General features: G+C 46.8%; 1 protein-coding gene across 1 annotated transcript; it reads right to left on the minus strand.

The window, feature by feature from the left end:
* Nucleotides 1-288: 288 nt before the first annotated feature.
* LOC144151537 (sulfotransferase 1C4-like) lies at nucleotides 289-17246 on the minus strand. The gene is made up of 2 exons (XM_077682627.1): nucleotides 17170-17246; nucleotides 289-1832 (listed from the first exon to the last, which is right to left on the minus strand). Exon 2 carries the CDS (start codon nucleotides 1765-1767, stop codon nucleotides 817-819), a length of 951 nt encoding a protein of 316 aa, XP_077538753.1. The 5' UTR covers nucleotides 1768-1832; nucleotides 17170-17246; the 3' UTR covers nucleotides 289-816.
* Between the last annotated feature and the right edge of the window lie 647 nt (nucleotides 17247-17893).

The following is a 17893-nucleotide window of genomic DNA, read 5'->3' on the forward strand; positions in this document are numbered from 1 at the left end:
CGCGGGAAAGGCGCCTTCGGGGCGACCCCACAGCTGCGCCGGCGAAAGCGCGCCTGGCGCGCAACCTTCCAGGTGTGTGGCCTTGGACGGCGGTAGATGTAACTTATATATAGGTATACATGCTGAAAGCGGCAAAGTAACCCATAACTGAGTAACCCTTACGTGTATACGTATATAAGGGTTACGAGGATATAGGTTACATTTGTACCTTATAAATTATAGGTTACAAAAATTCGAAAATGTATACCTCTATTAAGGGTTACCCAGCTTAGAGTGTAGCGCTAGACATAAACTGAACTTTTTACTACACACATCAAAAGATATACAGGAACGGCGCATGCGTGAACATGCTCAAAGCACAAAGAAAAAATTATGACAAGGTCAAGTGGTGCATTTTGTTACGCCCATGGCAAGTTCGCAAACAGATAATCTATTTCTTTTTTTTGACAAACTAATATATGCCGTGCTTACACACTTATCACCGGCTTTCATGATGCACCACGCTTCAAACAATTCACGGCTGGCTTGGCCCTTAAACCAGCGATATATTAGTGTCTTCTCGTAAAGTGGAACACAGTGTGGAACGCACTAGCAGCGGCGGCAATGGCCACGCAGTGTGTGCAACAAAAAGTGCTTGCGTGGAGAACGGCAGGTGTTGAAAACAAAAGCGGGTATGTAATGTATAGATACGAAGCAGCGAGTGCTGTTCAAGTGGCAAGTGTTTCATCTTCCTCCGCAAAATGTTGAGGTTTGAGAAGATTTGTAATGTTACGTGAAAAGTTTAATCATGTTGCTATAGACACTAGCCACCAAGCTTTACATAACGCCATGCTGCCTCCACGTATCTACTAAATCCGTTTTCGAGCACCGCTCCAGAATCTTCTGCTCAAGTCTGGCGTTCTGTTCCGGCGAAAAGTGATTTTTCCAATCACCAACGACGCCCTTTCGAACGAAGTTTGCCGTAGAAGGATTCGCCTGAGTTGCCTCATGAAACACCTTCAGAGCTTTTGGTGCGCCTTCCTCAATAGGTTTAGTAAAGAATTTTTTGAAGTTTTCTGCAGTGTGAACTCGCATGTACTCGATATCACTGAACTTAATCACATTTTCGAGAATCTCCTCGCTTTCGAGCAACATCTTGTAACAAGCCTCGTCGAAGAACCGGGCGATCTTGAGCACGTTCTCCCTCGGCTGGGTCTTCATGTCCTCGTAATGAAGGAAGAGGACGTTGTGGTCTGAGCGATGCTCGTACCAGCCCATGACGTGGTCGAAGTAGTCGCCGTGGTCGGTCTGGCCAGAGATGAACACCTTGAAGTAATCGTCGAACTTACCGTCGGCGAACTCGTATCCCGCGAAGCCCCGCGTGAAATGGAAGAAGGAGACGCACGCGTCCTTGGGGTTCCGGCAGACGTAGAGGTACTTGGCTTCTGGATGCTTGGGAATTAAGTGGTAGGGAAGGTGCGTCTTGATGACGCCAGGACGCGCCATTTGCCGAACGCTGTTCGCGCCAAGCATCTCGATTTGTGGACTTCCCATGAATGAGTCCAGTGCGCTCGGCGGTGGCAAGCCCTTGTTGAAGATGAGGTAGCTGATCTGCTGCGTCCACGTGGTTCCGCACTTCGGGAACGTCACGACGAAATTGTCATCCGGCGTGGGCTCGTAGCTTAGCGCATCTCGAAGCATCTCGACGGTGAAATTGGCGTTCAGCCGGATGACCCCGTCAATGTCTTTATACAGAGGGCCGTTGGGGATGCGAACGTTGACGGCCATGGCGTGGTTCTCAGCTACTCGGCGAGTCGGGTGTTTTTTCAAGATGCCTCGCTGAGCGTGATAGACTGCAAGATTTAAAAAAAGTAATCAGTATAAGCTTTGTTCATCTTTGCACTATGCCATGTGAAAAATTTTGGGAAACTTCAAAGCATAAAAATTCTACCTTTCAGTGTAACGCGAAGTAACAGCCTGCAGCGGTGCAAACGGACGTTTGTCTGGCTGGATGAACGATTAAAGCATTTCCCTTTCGAAGCATCACTAGTACCTACCGGTGATTACTTTCCCACCAACGCTTTCTCATTTTATTGCCGGGCTTGGACTTGGAGTTTTGGCACATTTTTTAGTAGTTAACAGCGAGTTGCCGGAGAACTGCGTCAGGCCTCCGGGTATACGCATCGCTTTTTACTGGGAAGCAGTATACCTCTAACCACGGAAGTTTTCGTGTCGTGGCTACAACTGGCTACGCAAACAAACATCCCAGGCTACTACTGGCTACACCCAGCCTACACCAACAAACTACTGGCGCCGCCAGGGATCACACCTCGGCCCGAAGAGAAGCGGAGCGAAAGCCCGTCGTCTTGCCGACTGAGCTACGCCCATACGTGGACACGGCGAGACAGACGGTGGTTTGGATTCAGCGTCTGGGGGTGCTTCAACGTCTGAAACGGTATTCTCGATTTTTGTCCCTTTTGCGTCCCTTTCAAAAATATCCCTTTTGGCGAGCCCTGATTGGCTAAAAGCATACAACCGGAAGTGACGTAACGCAAGCGCAACAAACCTACTGCCTACCCTTACTGCTTAACCGGAAGTACGTCACGATGAAAGAGACTCAAAAGAGGCGTTTCCAAAAGGGACAGTTACGAGAATACCGCCCCTGGGGAGGGTGCATTTTGGAGGCTACACTTGAAACAAGAGTGAGGGGTAGGGAGTTAGAGAGATGACGCCATAGCCTCGAGTTCCGCCCTCCGCGTCCCTCTTCGAAAGACGCTCCTTTCCGTTTTCTTTCTGCGGACGCTGCCGCGTTCGCGACGCCGACGGCACGAATCCCAGGTAACGGCTGGAAGAGTCTCTGGTTCCACTCTTTGTAGAGCCACGTGTGTGAATTCAAGTGACGCCGCATGGGTAATCGTTCTGGGTGTCGTTTACAGCTGCGCCGTCCAACCACCTTCACAGCGTAGATTAGAACCATTTTTTTTTAATTATTGTCTGGCTGCTGCCGCATGTGCTAGCTAACGACGCAGCTGACGACATCTCCTGATGCCTGTGCCACAAGGAAAACCTAATTTTCAGTGATAAACGCTATCTATAAATGAGTTTCGGTTTGGCCTTGCGGGTCTTCACGATGAAGTAAATGTCATTTGATAATGACAGCAGGGAAGAAAATGAAACTCGCAGAATTGCGTGATAATAGTATAAATGCGCTTTTGTGTTCAAACATCCTAAATGAAAAAAACAATTACGGCTGTATTATACAACCGGAACTTTCTTTCAGCTAAGAAATAGTCTAGGTGGACATCTGGGAATTTCTGGCTGCATTTCCAGCTGAAAAATAATTCCGGCTCCATAATCCAGCTGCCCATGCGGAGTTGCCAGCTTAATCTCCAGGTTAGAATAAAGTGATTCCAGCTGCATTTCCAGATGTAAAGTGAATTTCCAGCTAGTCTTTTTTTGGACTTCGGTTACATCACCAGCTAGGCGCACAGTACAGCAGGTGTTTTGAGCATCTTACTGCATTCCGAGCAGGATTCAGGTAACGCTGAGAGCTACGGGACAATAGACCTTTCCAGAAACTGCAGCGCCGCTCCTTCCCCTGGTGGGCCCGCGCAAGGCGCCATGGGAACTGCGTGCGGGCGCGGTGGGAGCGGCGACGGAGTGGCCGCGCCGCGCGCCGCGTGCGCGGAGCGAGTCCGTCAAAGGACAAAGTTTAACTAGAGTGAAATGCTGTGCTTTCAAAGTTATGTTCCGCATCAAAGAAAGCATCTTTCAACCATAGAACCCAAAATAAGAAATAAACTCCGCATCCTTCTGAAACTGCCTGAACCGCATGAGAGCCTTTTGTCGTCTGCTAGCAACGTCGTCTGCTAGCTTGCAGAGTGGAACCAGCTGCTGACAGTTGAAACGCGTCTTCGCGGTTCTGGCGGCCCGCGGAAAAAGAGAAATTCCTCAACGTGAGGAAATAGAAAACAAATGTGACACTTGAGCTCCCCACAAATAACCAGCTCTTGCTTCCGGCAGCCCGGGGGGAGGGGGGGGGGGGGAGCCGAGGGGGAAAACGAAGAAGCCCATATCGTGTGCACACGTTATTCGTGACGCATTTCCGCGTGTATAAAGCTACACTCGTTTACGACCTGCCTTGGCGATTGTACTTTACGCTATACTGACGATATGTCGCCAAGGAAGCTGCAGGAAGCGGACAAACGTGCTGTGTGCTCAGTTGGGACAACAATACGCTACGGGACCGGCATGTTTCATTGCACAAGTTTCCGATGGACAAGAAAATTAAATAGGATTAATGTGTTCGCCGGATAAATCGCAAGGGTCGTGATGGTCGATTCGCTTTGTGGGAGCCGTCCGAGCCTCACAGGATATGTGGAGCCCATTTCAACGCGAGCAGACGCAAATGTTACATGGACCGTATGCGACCATTTTTCTCCACCGGTTCTTCACCGAGAGGTGTCGTCCGGTAAAGACAGCTCAGCCCAGCATTATAACGTAAATTATGCTTTTTTTTTTCCTAGCTGCCGCGAAGTGAACGAAACGCCGCCCTATTAAGCGCCCGTACCGCTTCCAGGAATCCAAGACGAACTAGTGATATGCAGCACTGTCGAGATACTACTGTCAGCTCAGAGTAATCAACGCCCGTTTTGTAATAAATTTTAGCACAAAGGGCGTAACAATGCGATAAAGCAATGCTTTCGCTCCAGCAGACAACGATGAGGTTTCTCCAACGACAGCGACTGCCTGCAGCCCATTTCCTGCGGCATTGAAGGAACGGGGTTTCTGCTGTTGTGAGTTCAGCATTTCGACTATATCTTTTCGGTCGCTCACTGTGTAATTATTTCCCACTTTAAAGGTGTGGTGTGCTTCCTGTGTGAAAACAAATGAGGCAGCTCGCCATAGCTGACCTAGGATTCATGATCGAAGGTGAGCTCCGTGAACCTGGCGTTAAATACCCCCCATGTAAAATGGTCGGCGTCAACTGACAGTAGCGGAGCAAACACGTACACGGCAGAAGGGAAAAGGTTTGGGCGTGTTGGTTCATCGTCAGACGGAAAACAAGCGCTAAATAAAAACACAGGACGAGGAGTGGACGGGACAAGCGCTTGTTCCGTCCACTCCTCGTCCTGTGTTTTTATTTAGCGCTTGTTTTCCGTCTGACGTACACGGCCGATCGCCAACCTGAGGAGACACGTTGAGCGAGTTATTCGAGAAGTGAAGAAGTTGGGAATACTACATGTGGTATGATTTACCAAATGTGATGGCTGACAAGCCAAACCATGATATGGAAAATTTGTTGCTACCTGAAAAACTTCCTATATAAACCACTTCTCAATCGATAAGTAAGCAAAATGTCAACTATGCGTGTTTTGTATTAGCGCACTCTAAAAAGTTTTACCTTTTAGTCGGTATCGGTTAGTCTTGCTAACGGAATAAAAGTGTACGTGTCTTTCATTGCAATGTACCATACCAGCTGCCTCGTTTTTTTTTTTTCGACAGAAATAAACATTTCTATTTTCATATTTACACACAGCCGAAAACAAAAAAAAAAGAGCTCAGGATTGCACGATAAGACTTGCCACCTCTTAGGCAACAGTACTTGAAACAAATACAGGCATAGTGTAGCTTGAATCCCTGGGATACACACTGAAACTCCCCAAAATGCAGCAGCTTGTTGAAGAAATGCGGGCTGTAGTATAGAATGCTGAAGTTTGAAAAAGAAGCCAGTTAATAAAACAGCTGTCCAGGATAGCAGATTTTTGGCATGCATCACACGATGTTATACGTCGAAGCTGCACCGTCAAAAAATGCTGCCTCCACAGGCGCTGTCGCGCACGGCACGGTTTGGCACGGCTAACCTACATGAAGAGCGGCCCGTGGTCACTGGCGGCAGCGGCGGCGGCTGCTGCGGCGCTCACAGTTCCCAGCATAGAGTTAATACTACTGACTCTAGAGCAAAAGCTGCCCGGCCAGCCCGTGCATTGAAACCGTGCTACACCCGGGCGCTGACATGATGCCACCCTCACAGCGTTGCCCGCTGCCTTTTTGCCTAGTAGAGTTGGCGGCAGTAGTCGGTATTCACCTAGTAACCAACGCATTCCATCATGGCAGCCACCGTTGCTGTGAGTGCGCCGTGAAAACTTTGCTGTGCAGAAACGTCTTGTGAAGTTTTTCCTGTGGTAGGTAGCGAACTTTTGTGCCATGCTGCCGCGTTAGATGCAGTTCTGCATTCTCCGCAACTGAGAAGGGTAGCGCCTAGATTAGCGGGTACTTCGTACGCTCGGAGAGGTAGCTTTTGCGGGTGCGTCAGGGGAGTTCGGTCGTCGCTTCGGAGTTGAGCGGACGTGTTTTTTCGTGCTCCTGTGCTTCGGAGGGGCTTCATTTCGGCGGCCCGTTGCAAGCGCGGGCCGTTGGACGTCGCCTGGCTTTCGCTCTGCTGGTGTGGGCGGTTGAGTGCCAGCTCCCCCCCCCCCCCCCCCCGTTTCCCAGTACCCGTCTCCAAAGCGGTCCGGACCGCCGCAGACTTCGCTCTTCGTCGCACCATGCTCGCCTCCGCGCTTCACTGTTCCCTTCGACGTTTCTCGTCTCCCGGACGCAGCATTACGCCAGCCAACAGTGTTCGTGGTGTGTTGTGTGCGACGGAATCGACCACAGTGGAACTACTCTAATCTACTCTTTCCTCACCTTTCTAATCTTTACTTTTCTTTCTCCTATCCTATTTCCCCAACTATTCCCGCTTGCGGACTGTGTTAAATGCAGGTGAGCTCCCGTGAGAGCTTAATAATATCCCCAGTCCATTTATTTTCCTGCTTCCTTTAAAAAGAAATCACTTCCCCCTGATTGCTTTTTTCCCCGGATTTTTTTCCTGGTGGCTTCCCCTGTATCCGCGCATGCGCTGTTTCTGTATATATCATTTTGTGTGTGCTAAAAAGAGTTCAGTTGATATGCAGCGCTAGTCATGTGTAGTCTTTTCTTTGTTGTCCCGTCTGTACAGCGCTATTTTAACATTTTTCGCACCCCCCCCCCCCGTATGCGTCAGCTGATTGTTTTCGCAATCTATTGAGGTGCTCTTTACAACTACTTGCTTTTCTAGCGAATGTAAGTTCGAACTGGACAACACTTCCACAAAAAGGCATGTAAATGGAAATCGTATTTGTGACTGCACTTTATGCTAAACAAACATTCTTTCTGTGCCTGTTCCTGTGCCTGTCTACGAGGCCCCTGCAGCACGTGTGTCAACTTTTTTCTCCAGTTGAAATGCTTTTGAAATGGAATGGAATGGAAGCGTGGAAAGCCTGGAATGGAAGCGTGGAAATTCTACAAGGTCTGGTGTGGCCCCTTTGTGGCCACCGGTTTGATGTTGGCATAAATGAGAAGGCTGTGCTACACATATCGAATTCCTTCGTTCTATCGCGTATCGCATTCGCATATCGCATTCCTTCCTTTTATCTAGCGTATACAGCTGAAGAACGTCTCCAGATGACTCTGGCTGAACCTATACGTGCAGATGTAACTGTCGCAAATAATAAAATTGAGAGTTCAATTTATTGTCGGCTTTCTTAATGACTGCCATATGCAATGCACATTAAGTGCCTGAATACTCTATATTAGCGATTGATATATTCTCATGCTAGGCAGTCTGATTCACCTGCTATAGTTATGTTTGGCAGCTGTTTCAAAATTAACCAATTTTCAAAATTAACCAAAATTAACCAAATAACAATTTATAGGTGCACTCAAGTTAATTTACTTTTCAAGGGAGACGTATATCCTTCGTCGGCTTCGCCTTGCACAAAATACATGACTGTCCCATCGCGACCCAAGAAAGCGCATATGTGTGTTACCTCAACATGCTTCCTAGGCGGTCTCTGTTGACAGACAGATTTCCGGCCGAACCCGCAGGCATTTCAGGCAAAACCGCCTGCAGGCGGGGTGGTCCTGATAATTGGGCGTGAACAGAAGTGGCCGTTTCCGTTCATTGGCGAAGGCACCCAGGGAAAGACAGAATAATTTTTCTTAACCCCCCACCACACGGGTGCCCATCTCACATGAACGAAGTTTACTCCTCCCCCACTTCCTCTGTGCAGGTATATACATGGGCCATATGAGAGCAGAGGTGCAAGTATACGTAATTAAACAACGTCGCTGATCCGCCGAATTTAAGAAATGTGTCATGCAAAGCATCAACTATATTCTCGAAAATTTCAGATTGCGTGTTTCAGCGATCGAAGGAGCATGCACCAATCGCACACACCCATACAGGAGATTTCTGCACCTACATTCGGGATTACCTTTCGGCTTCGCCTTGTCCTCCTCTAGAAAGCCACCTTATAGTGCAAATAAAGTTACCATTATTATTATTAGTCGGCGGTTGTTTTATCTCCGACTCAAGTAAAAAACCGTTCAGTGAAAGTATAACAGCACCCGTAAACAAGAGCCTAGTTATACGCTAGGCATGGTAAAATGGTTCGTACATTTGTTTGTTTTTAATTTACGAATCATACACGATTAAAAGGAGCCGATCTGCCCAGACATGTTTCGCGTAACATGATATGACCGGCTGACGGCGAGTTCAAATCGGCAGCAGCCACTACGGACATGTAGAGAAGGTGTCTTTGAAGATAGGCGGCGGCGGCTTTATTCCGTATCGTCGGCAGTCTTCGCAAGCGTGTCTTCGCAAGCAACGAACTGACACAGCAGACACTAAGGCGTGTTAGAGTGAACCTTTGTAAATTAGCCCCACACGACTGACGCTCCTCACAATATACCGAAACTGAATTTGGCGCCTCAGCCCGACGTCTTCTTTTTGCTTATAATTTCATTTATTTTTGTTCGTCAAGCATGAATACTTCAAGAAAACTAATAAAAAGCATACAAACTCGTAAAAAAACTCAGTTATTGCCATGAAAGTTGCCTCATTTTAGCTTAGAGCCCTAAATTTGTGCCTCATTTTTAAGAAAAATTGTTAGCAATATCTTAAACTACTGATCTGGCAACTACAGCGTGGCATCATGGCGGCATTCATGTTTAGACACATTTTTGAGCCAGCTTTACCCGCCTGGTTCCCAGGCTCCTTTGCGGCCGCCGTTTGGGGGCGCGCGCAACTTTCCGGAAAGGTCTATTCCTGCTCAGCTATTTAGAGCGAGAAATAGAGCATCGTATTAAGGCAAATCACTTCCTTTTGAAGACAATTAGCCTGCACACTCTTCCGCGCCTAAAAAATTAGAACCGGCATTCATCGCAGAATTTTAACTATGAAGGAATTTGTGCTCAGTAACGGCCATTCTAGCAGTGTTGTTATATCCAGCAAAACGAACAAGTGTGGAAAATACAGCAAAACATTTTATTAGGCTCATAAACTTGCATTGGGGCAACTAGCAAGTATACAGGCGAATGCGCTGTAGAACGAACTGTTTGGTAAATAGCAGCTTACAAAATAGAGCGCTATACGTGGACACACACAAAAGCACATTTGTATGTCTAGCTTTCTCGGTGTGCTCTCCCATTTGACATCTCTGTTTTGTATACAGGTCCTCATCTAGCTGTTCTGATTAAAACCAGCGTACAAGACGGGCAACGAACAAGTACTACCTTCCCAGTTAGGGGAACAGCAGACTTCGTGATATGCAAACAACACCCGATGCGTGATGAAAGCATATTGAAATCATTGTGATTTCATGCGGAGCTACTGATGCTGCTGCAGCCGTATCGCGTATCCGAAAGTGGGACGAAGCCGAAATTTTTTCGGGCCGACAAGGTAGATAAAGGTGTGTTCATATTCTCAAAGTGTGAGAACGCTGTTGGTGTTTACGTATCGCGTGGGACCAAGCCAGCCTTTCCAGGCTGTAGCAAAATAACCGTTTTCGAGTAATGTTGACCTGTAACCGCATGATGTACGTCGATGGTACCTGCGTACGTGGGGCGACATCGCGCAGCCGACTTGCCCCGTTCAAACAACCCACGTTCCACGCAAGGAAAAACACAGTCCGACCATAATTATGTGAACCTGCTGGGGTATCTCAGCGTGGCGACATCAGGTATCAGATGTTTGCAGCAAGGCAAGTTCAAAATACTTCAATGGGCGTCCGGAAATCGCGGTGTGTGTTCTCGAAATGGAGACATCTTAGCAGCGCCAAAATATCGAAAGAACGTACCGTGCTCAGGACGCAGGCTAGACGCGGCAACTGATTTTGTATTAGTCACATGCGCACATTACAAACAATTGCACCAAGAATAACTAGGAAAGCTAATCTTTGGTATCCCCACACATGTACCGCGTATAACAAACTATTGAAGATTTCCCCTTAAGGAATATTAGCAAGTAATGATATCGATAATTGGGCAGTTTTATTTTCGACTGGACGAAATTGTAGCTTAAACTTTCTTTTACACCCAGGTTACTCTTTGTGAGCAGAAGAATATTGTGAGCGTGCGCCACAAGCATCATAAATTCTTGATATTCAGCGCTTTAAAAGATTTCCCAGAAGAAAAATTGGAGCTGTAGTGGTGATCCATGTCACAACAATAAAATGCGACAAAAATACATTCGCGACACAAAAAGTGCCGAATGAGTCAGTCAGGTGGCAGTCCCTATGCCATGGCCCAGAACGTCCCGGATAGTTTTTTCATGCATTCGGCTCCTCACATTCGCGCATACACGATTCTACAAAAAATTAGGACCTGGGTCCCTACAAAGGAACGCCAGATAGGTGCTTCATCTCTTAGCTTCTGCGCTGGCATAACTTTCACGTCTTCCTGTATATCTGCGGTATATGCTATGTTGGCCACGCTTTACTGAATCCCTTCATGCAAAAGGATTTAATTCAGGACACCCAGACGATAAGTTCTGAGAAGAAGCTGTACAGATGTAAAACAGGAAGGATATACACTTGGCCGACCATCTTGTCTAATATTCATACATGCACTCCAGCATATGAAAACCCGGGGTTCTGCACAGGCTCAATAATCAACGTCGAGAGAATCTTAAGATGTGCCTGGAACGTGAAAGCATCTACGAATTGTTTGTGTCCATTGGTATAAGGAGCAAGAACGCTGCAAATGTAATTGATAGGCTAGTGTCAAGGCTGTCATGGGGCGAGTTTACCCAAAATACATGGTGAAAAACATCCCAATTTCAATCTACATTGATGCAATATGGGTAGGAGCGACATAATATGGGCCTGCACAATACCCACAGTTATAAAGTGTGTTAGCTGTACGTTAGCTCTCAAGTGATATGACCAATCGGAACGTGACGCCCCACTGATATCGCCCAGCTATATTTCTTTGCCGTGGATTAGGTCGGTGCTGTCAGTCGCACAAAGATGATTCTGTGATGTCATAGAGAAATAGCTGGAAAGGGGCTATGGAGCTTCCGCTGCTTTACAGATTTTCTGTAATGTCAAATATTTGTTTGAATTTTGCAATAAAATTGACGCCATTTGTTAGCCTTTTTAATTAACGAAGCTTGTATTTTTTTCTTCGTGGCCCCTCTAACAGACTACCTACTGTAGAGTGGTTACTCAACAGTGGGCGCTAAACAAATCCCCACTTGCCAGCCAGCTTCGGTGGCTTGTAACGATTCACTAGGATTTCCGATGGTCAACCCGAAGAATCCACAGCGGTACACTTCAGAGTAGTGCAAGACTCCAAAAAAATAAAATACTGTGGTTGATTCCTCTGTCGTAGGAATCGAAAATAAATTATTTGTATGCCAACGTAAATTCTATCGCAAATAAAATAAATCGGTAAAACACGAAAGTGAAATGAGCAGGAAATCTGCAGCACAATGAGCATGATTTGCGGGTCGGCGGCTGTCTTGAAGGTATGCATGGTGAGCGACGTACTGCTGGCGGTCGCTTCGGCAAAAGTGTACTGGCGTCATTTTCGTGATGGATAATATGACTCCAGTGAAATCTTGGTGTATCCCGGCATAAAACATTGCCGTGTTACAAATTAAAACCCGAAAACGAACAACCCTAAGTACAACGTGCTCTTTAGTACTAAAGGTTGCTTCCCCGTGCAGGGGAAGCACCCTTTGCAGACCGCTTTCTTCGTTGTACTGGCGTACGTTCCATGATGGATATGACTGTCTACGAAATACCTTAGTGGTAACTCAACTAAGCTCACCTCGGAAACTTTTTTCATGCCTTTATTATTGTTGTGCTCTGCAAACGTACATTCCCACCTGAAGCATGTCCGCTGAAGCCTTTCACACGAATGTGGCTGTATGAATTGTTGCTGTTTAGCTTTTGCCAATAATTTCCAATAGGCGACTTAAAAAGTGTCAAAACAATTTTACACCTTTATGGGCTGTTTGTAGCAAACAGTATTCTATCATTTTTCATAACACATTTTGTTGTAACCTCACTCAAGGTTTTTGTTACCCAGCCAGTCTGGTTCATATATTTTGGCGGGTACAACTACAAAACAAATGCCTTATCGCAATACACTCACATGCCTATCTTACAGCAAATATGCCGTGTCAGAAGCCACACGTTCTGGCTTTCCAGCAGAGCTTTGGTGTAAGCAAAAAAATCCTTTTCTTGGATCCTCTACAGTGCTTTGTAATGAAGCAAAAAGATCAAATGGTGCTGAAAAATATGTTTAGCGCGAAAACCCAAAGACAGTACACAAGAAAGGAGACGGGATAGGCGCTAACTTTCAACTGAACTTTATTCGCCGCCACAGCCGGTAAATATAGAAACAACTGGAGCATACGCAGCATGCGCCACAGCACGAGTATCACAAGTACGCATATGCGTCAATCAGCGAAACGCTCGAAAAAGATTTCTCAGAGTTAAACAGTACCACCGACGCATCGCTGATATACTTATCGCCGTTTTGTTTGATAAAAAAAGTTTCCAAGAGTTCCCGTGCTGTCGCATCCCTACTGAAACGTTCCGTATATATGTAATTATGGGAATACGGAGTTCATACGGAGTATCATGCCCCCAAGCGCCCCTAAAGTATATATTACTTTAATAAACAGTGGAATCATATTCGTTCACACAATAAGGACCTTTGGCAGAGATGTCGTGTTTTTATCTTCAATAATAAGCAAAATCACGCGCCGTATGTTTTCCGCATATCCGTATATACGGAAGTCATGCGGACAGTGCTTTGGTGGTTATAGTATATTTACAGACATGAAATCGGTGTCAAATTTTCCGATAAGTATGCAGTATTTTATTTTCATGTGCTTATAAAAAATATTCCTTGTCTTGTGGCAGCCTTGTGTCATTCTCAGAAAGTACTCCGTATTCCCATATTTCCGTATATGCGGAACCTTTCAGGAGGGATCTCTGCTCCTACCAAAACTCTTAATCTCACCCAGAAGTGGCTCACACTTGCAGGCATCGCAATGCGCGGGTAAATGCGCATTTCCCTTATTCTTTACCGACAATTAATCTTCCCGTCCTCGGTCATTGATGCATCGGCCGGTCTGGCCAACATAGACTTTTCCACATTTAAGTGAAATCTGATACACGACGCCTATAGCGCAGTCCACAAATGGCCCAGAATACTCCTAGTCGCATTCTTGCTTTTTGCGCCCATTGGAAGAAGTTCGCCCGCAAAGTCGGGCCAGCTTACGCGGCGCCGAAAACAGGATCGGAATCCCATGCCTGTTGGCCACTTTCTTGAGGTGATGGGTGACGTTATGGATGTACGGCACCACTTCGGGGTTTGCCGTGCTTTGCGCTGGTTCAGGCGTTTTTCTACCGGTGCCTCCTTTAACCTTCTTGAGGAGTGCCTCAGCGACCGAGTTCAAAACCGTACACGGGAAGCCGGCTAAAAGCAGCCTTTCAATTTGTTTATCAAAGCTAGCCTGCACGAGTGAGCGATTGCTCTTTTCACTGTCTTTATCAAGCAAAAAGGCGATAAGTGCCTCAGCGATACGTCCGTGATCCTGTTTAGCTCTGAGAAATTTTTTTTCGAGCGTTTCGCTGATTGACGCATATGCGTACTTGTGGTACTCTTACTGTGGCGCATGCTGCGCATGCTCCAGATGTTTCTATATTTACCGGCTCCGGCGGTGAATAAAGTTCAGTTGAAAGTTAGCGCCTGTCCCGTCTCCTTTCTTGTGTACTGTCTTTGGTTTTTTGCGGTAAACATATTTTAAGAATCGTGAACCAACTAGCCCCCCAACAAGTTTTGTTAAATTACCGATCACTTAGTGGTTTGGCTGTCCTGCAGCACTGAATTGTAATGAAGGAAGGTATCCCTTATTAGTGATTTTTTTTTTTTTCAATGCTGTGTGTCTTTCATAAATCCGTGGCATTTTGTTTGGGAAGGCAGCTTCACACACCGGACTGCGCAGAGAAAGTAAAGCTACTCACTGACGTTTTGCATAGCCACGGAAGTTTGGCAGAATCACTTGTCATTGACAAACACCGTGTTTGCTTTCTGGACTAAGGTTTAAAAATGGGGTAGTTGGTTAATAGTCGGAGGGGAAAACAGCGCTAATAAACGGTACTGAAGTACAAGGAAGGGTGCCGTGGAGATCTGTTGGCAGGTTTTTCTGCGGTTGCTTTCGTATGTTTTTCATGAAGGTTTTCCATGGGGCCTGACCAACGCCAGTTCTTGTGCAACAAAAATGCCAGCAGCGAAACACTTATCAATGCTCACATGCTTCCCATTGATACCAGAGAAAACGTACGTTACGTAGAGTCTTTTTGTTATTGAAGCCATCCAGGAAACATGTGCCTTCCAGCTGTAGTGCAACTTTCACAAACACCAACATACATTCACATCCACACACAGGTGGCCTTGGCTCCAGTTCCCGCACAAGGTATTAAGTACTCTCGGGAGCGGGCAATATAAAGCTCGACACGAACCATTCCCCCAGTAGTTGTACTCCATAAAATATTGTTTAGCCTTTTCGCTTAATAATTGATTAAATGCCTGTTTTGTGAAAACGAAAACCTAATGGGAACACAACACTCAATACAAGCCGTGCTCTGCCGAGACTTGCACCGTTTGCGGACGATATGTGGGACATTTTATTATGCCCCTTACAAGCAGATTCACCTAAGCAATTTTTCGAAACAGTTTAATAGCGCGTAGTTAAAAAGCAATAGAAGGTGAAATATCCCCTCGCAATTGAAAACTCTTCCTGTTCACCACCCCAAAGGCTTACACAGCAGACGCCTAAGCCAACTCCGCCAGTTCTGAATACAAACATTAATGTAGAGTTGAAATCCGCAGTGCTCGGGATGGGTATATAGATGTCACAACCAACTGGAATTCGTGAATTGACTGCAAGCCTTCCAGAGAAGCTTTCGTAATCATTGGCCTATCCCGCTGCGTGGGAATGAAAGTATTGTGTTTGGTTACGTTGAGCTCCAAGCCAAACACAACAGTAAAGAAGGAACGAGCCTATCAAAATGCGTACTCAAAACAGACGCGGGTGGAAGCTTTGTTGCGCACGTTAAAGATTTCCAATTGGTCGAAATTAATCCGGAGCCCTCCACTACGGCGCGCCTCATCGCCTGCGTTGCGTCGGAGCGTTAAACCCCACAATCAAATCAAATCTATTGGCAATTCACTGAATTATTGCTCTTTGATTTCGAAGCCCCCCTCCCACTCCCAGCCTATTTACCGTCCAGCCCTCCACCGTGTCGACTTCGTGCAACTTGGACCTCTACCTCAAAACGATGCCGCCCCGGTTGTCGTCTATTAAGTGCGAACTGGGAATAGATGAGGAAAGAAAGGTAATAAATAAAGTGGGCGCAAACAAGGAAATAGAACGGCACCTCAGTTCTCCCGACCGCTTTGTTTTACGGCCTAACTTCCCGAGTCACAAAACAGATTTCACGCGTCTGACTGTAGCTGTATCTTGTCACTGAGCCACGATGCTATAAAAAGGCAAGCCAACGCTGCACCACGTATTCCTAATAGCGGCGCAAACCAGCTGTGATTAATGACAGTGCACGCGTAAGGGCACAGGTGCGCAAACAAAGCAGCTCACCGCAGCACACGAGCCTGCGTGGGCCACCGGACTCGCTTTTTTTACGCACGATCGTGCGTTCCTCTTCTTTTTGAGCGGCGGTTCTTGAAAAGTCCTTTTCACCTAGTATTAGTTTGAACAAGAATCTTTCACTTCAAATTCCACTTTATACGACCATTGGTGAACCTGCGAGTGGCAGAGCGCCGTCACCACCCCAACAGTTTCCTCGACGCCGTAAACGTATTTAGCGCGGCAAAGTTTTTTTTTTCTTTTGTGCCAGGTTGATCGTCGGAAGGGATCGGACGCGCCGGGGATCGGCTGCAGACCATGTCGCAAAACATTCGGGAGTACCGAGCTCATTTCGCTTCCATAAACACGGGATGGTATGGGACCCCCGCAGCTTTGTGCTACCCGGAAGTACTACCCGGAAGTCGGTTTGGCCTCTGGTCGTGTTGTTCCACCTAGGCAGCACAGGAGCTCCGCAGAAAATTTCCAGGGCGGTGGCCCTCGAGATAGCGCGGACCAAATGCATTTTCGCCTCTGGATTTCTAATCTCAATAATATATTACGTATGTGTGCACTGAGGGCATTAGGGAGTTTTAGTATAGCGTTTTAGCTGTAGCGTTAACGTTTTGCGGGCCGCAATCGCGAACGGATAGCGCCTCGTTATGCTACGGTTAGCGTGCCCGCTAACGCTATGGGCGCGCTAAAGTGGTGCTTTCCGCTATACTAAAACTCTCTATTAGCACGATGAGTAAAACCAACTGAAAGCATTCACCATGTCAAAAGGACTTTCGGACAAGGTATTTCCATTTCTATGGGGAGCTAAATTTTTAAAAATGCTCTTATGCACTTCGTACAGATGGATAGCCACTGAAGCTGCAACGTGCGGCCGGTGTTCGGCATTGCTACGTTGACGCTACTCCGCTACCCGGCCGTTGTCGCTCAAACTGTGCTTCAGGCCGTAGCTCCATGCGCGCGCACTCGGCTCCCTCCCATTGCTTCCAATTCCTCTCCAGCCTGGTTTTGTCGAGCATGCGCATGTGGTTGCGCCGAATGAGTCTTCTGTGAGCACGAAACCACCGGCCATGTCTTTCTCCTAACCATAAAAAGCTTCGCTTAAAAAAAAAAAAATACGCTGGCGTACTGCGTAACCACCAAACTCGAGTAAAAAATAATGCCGTTTATCATTAGGCAAGAAATGCAGCGAATCAATGGCAGTCGAACCAACCCACCTTTCTCCGCAATCTGTCGTAGGGAACGCTGCAAGCACGGCGGGGCACGAGTCTACCGTCTCCGTCCCTGTCGCGGCTGCTCCGTAATGCATGCGGCGGTGGCGCTGCGAGGAACCTGAGCATAACGCCTCTAAAGCTATTTCAGGGGCATCACCTGAGCTCTGTAGCAGGCGCCCCTCCTAACGCAGCCGCTTACAACTGCGCTCGTTGCTCTTCTTTTGGTTTACATTTCGGGGTACGAAGCAGACGGTATATGTACCGTTGTATGGCAAAAATACACATTATATATGCATGACAGGGTTCATTGGAAACTAAACCAGGAAAAGAACACGCATTTTTTTGCCATCTGCAGCACAGCGTAAAAGATAAATCACTCCATCCCATCAGTGCAAGATCCATGGTGTAGGATTCTGGTTGCTTACAGATCTAACAGTGGGAACCGCCTGGTATAGAAACGTTTTCCTCCTGGTAGTTACTGGACGGGTTTTAGAATGTATATTGAAAAAGGAGGATCATGCGCCGCAACGCTGTTTTCATTTATGTAACTTTTTTCAGAACATTTCGCCCTTGGCCGGCACTACGTAATACTTTATACACTGTGGTTTCAATGCCTTGTTACATACTTCTTTACAACACTTTTTTTCCCGATTAAACAAGCAGCGATTACGAAAACAATAAAATGACCGCGTATCTGCTCCTTTCACTGCAAATGTCGACAAAAGAC

This window comes from Haemaphysalis longicornis, unplaced genomic scaffold (assembly GCF_048455015.1).
Source record: "Haemaphysalis longicornis isolate Haplotype H1 unplaced genomic scaffold, Haemaphysalis longicornis Haplotype H1 scaffold_9, whole genome shotgun sequence".
In the NCBI taxonomy this organism is placed as follows: Eukaryota; Metazoa; Arthropoda; class Arachnida; order Ixodida; family Ixodidae; genus Haemaphysalis; species Haemaphysalis longicornis.